At 34.7% G+C, this 1,843-nt stretch overlaps 1 protein-coding gene across 1 annotated transcript; it reads left to right on the top strand.

Annotated features, from left to right (window-relative positions):
- Positions 1-1,381: 1,381 nt before the first annotated feature.
- Positions 1,382-1,817, top strand: NAEGRDRAFT_54954 (uncharacterized protein; the record flags this gene model as incomplete). The annotated part of the gene is made up of 1 exon (XM_002668061.1): positions 1,382-1,817. A coding segment is annotated over one exon (436 nt), but the record flags the coding sequence as incomplete, so codon positions are not given.
- Positions 1,818-1,843: the final 26 nt, after the last annotated feature.

The following is a 1,843-nucleotide window of genomic DNA, read 5'->3' as shown; positions in this document are numbered from 1 at the left end:
CCGAAAGGATTGTTTACAATAATTAATCAGAATCAGAAGTACTGTTATTCTTTTCATTCTCCTTTGATACATCATTATCACCCTTCTTCGATTTCTTCCTAGGGATCTCTTCAACTACACTTGCAGTGGATTCACCATTTGAATTCTCACCCTCCAATTTGCTTTTGCTTTGCTCTTGATTGTTCTAAAAACATTCTTGTACTTGGTAAGCTTGCTCTTATTTCTCTCAATACTTTGCCCATTCATTCGATAATAATCTTGAATAATAATTGCTTTTCTGATCCGTCAAGCTCTGTTATTGGTTTCAAAATTGATGTGCAAACATGTAAGATCTGAGCAGTTCTCTCGGAAAGCTCACAAATTTCAACACTATTACTTGATCGCCATGTTGAATAGTCAACTGCGATAATTGGATGATATCTTGATTTTAGACTTTGGTGTACCAGCTTAGTTATTATCTGAATCTGAATCCGAATCTGATCAAGGCATGAAATCAAAATCTCCAATTTTAGATCAAGATTGAAAGGCAACTCTCTCAAATTTGTGGCTATGATTCTATGCATGTATTATATGAATGAATATTGCAGGATATGATGGCCATGATTCCAGTTCTTTATTGGGAGAAATTCGATCTCCTCTTCCTGAAACAAAAATATCCTTCATTTCTTCACAAATCTTATTCGCTGATTTAATATCTTGCTGAATTGGAACATATGTTGTTGAAAGAGTGAAAATGAGTCCTTCTCCAAAAAGGCAGAATTCATGCTAAAGGGCAGTATAATCAACAGCATTTTACAAGTTCAGTTCACAGAAAATTTGAAGGTCCTTCTTTACGGAAACAAATCTTGCTAATCCTTTAACACCTGCAGAACAAGTTCAATAGAATCCATTACGTATTATGATACTTGTCAATTATGTGATCTTCTTGATCTGAATGAACCCTTAAATTCAGGACAATGTATTGCTGGCAACTATGTAGTGAGTAAGAAACGAGATGCTTTGATACAAAAACAAAGAAGGTTTGTCAGGTTGAGTCCTTTTATAATGACTTTTCTTCAATACAGCTTGCTATTGAAGAACCGAAACGTATCATTGAGATATCAAGGAAAAAGGGTTCCGTGTGTTATTCTTGACCCTTCCAAACAGGCCTAACAAGTATATTACAACAATCAATACATTTAATATTTGACTTTATTAATTTCAAGACTTGGTGAAATTTCAAATACTTTCGAAAAAATTTACAAGTCGAGCTTGGGCAATTCTACATTTCGCTCACATCGCAAAAATCCATTAACAAAAAATCGTTAAAAGTCAAGCCAGCATTTGCGAAAAGGGTTTAGCGGGTGATCCGCCTAATATTAAAATTCTCAAGAAGAAAAAAATGTCCACACAAGAGGCAACATCAACATTATCGGCAATGGAATCATTGTCTCGATACGTCAACATCTTTAACAAACTTGCCGATATTCTTGTTGGAGAGTTTCAAAATCACCCATATCGTTCATTGATTGATGTTTCAATTATTGTTTTAATTGTTTGGTATTTGATGAGCAAGAGACGTTCAGCTGTGCCACCACAAAAACTTTCCAAGAAACAAGAAGATGAAATTATTGAAGATTGGGAACCTGTACCACTTGTTCCAACCTCTGATGATAGCAATGTTGATGCTACAATTAATGCTATGAAGGAACATGAATATGTCGTCACTTCAGTTGCCGATGTTGAATTCACTGTTGAAGGAAAGAAGGACAAGGTTATTAACTTTGGTACTAATAACTTTTTGGGTTTTATTGGTGATAAGGATATTCATGAAAAGTGTAAGGATACTGTTCGTGAATATGGT

This window comes from Naegleria gruberi (genome assembly GCF_000004985.1).
Source record: "Naegleria gruberi genomic scaffold NAEGRscaffold_769, whole genome shotgun sequence".
In the NCBI taxonomy this organism is placed as follows: domain Eukaryota; phylum Heterolobosea; class Eutetramitea; order Acrasida; family Naegleriidae; genus Naegleria; species Naegleria gruberi.
This window is presented reverse-complemented; position numbering and strand designations above follow the sequence as displayed.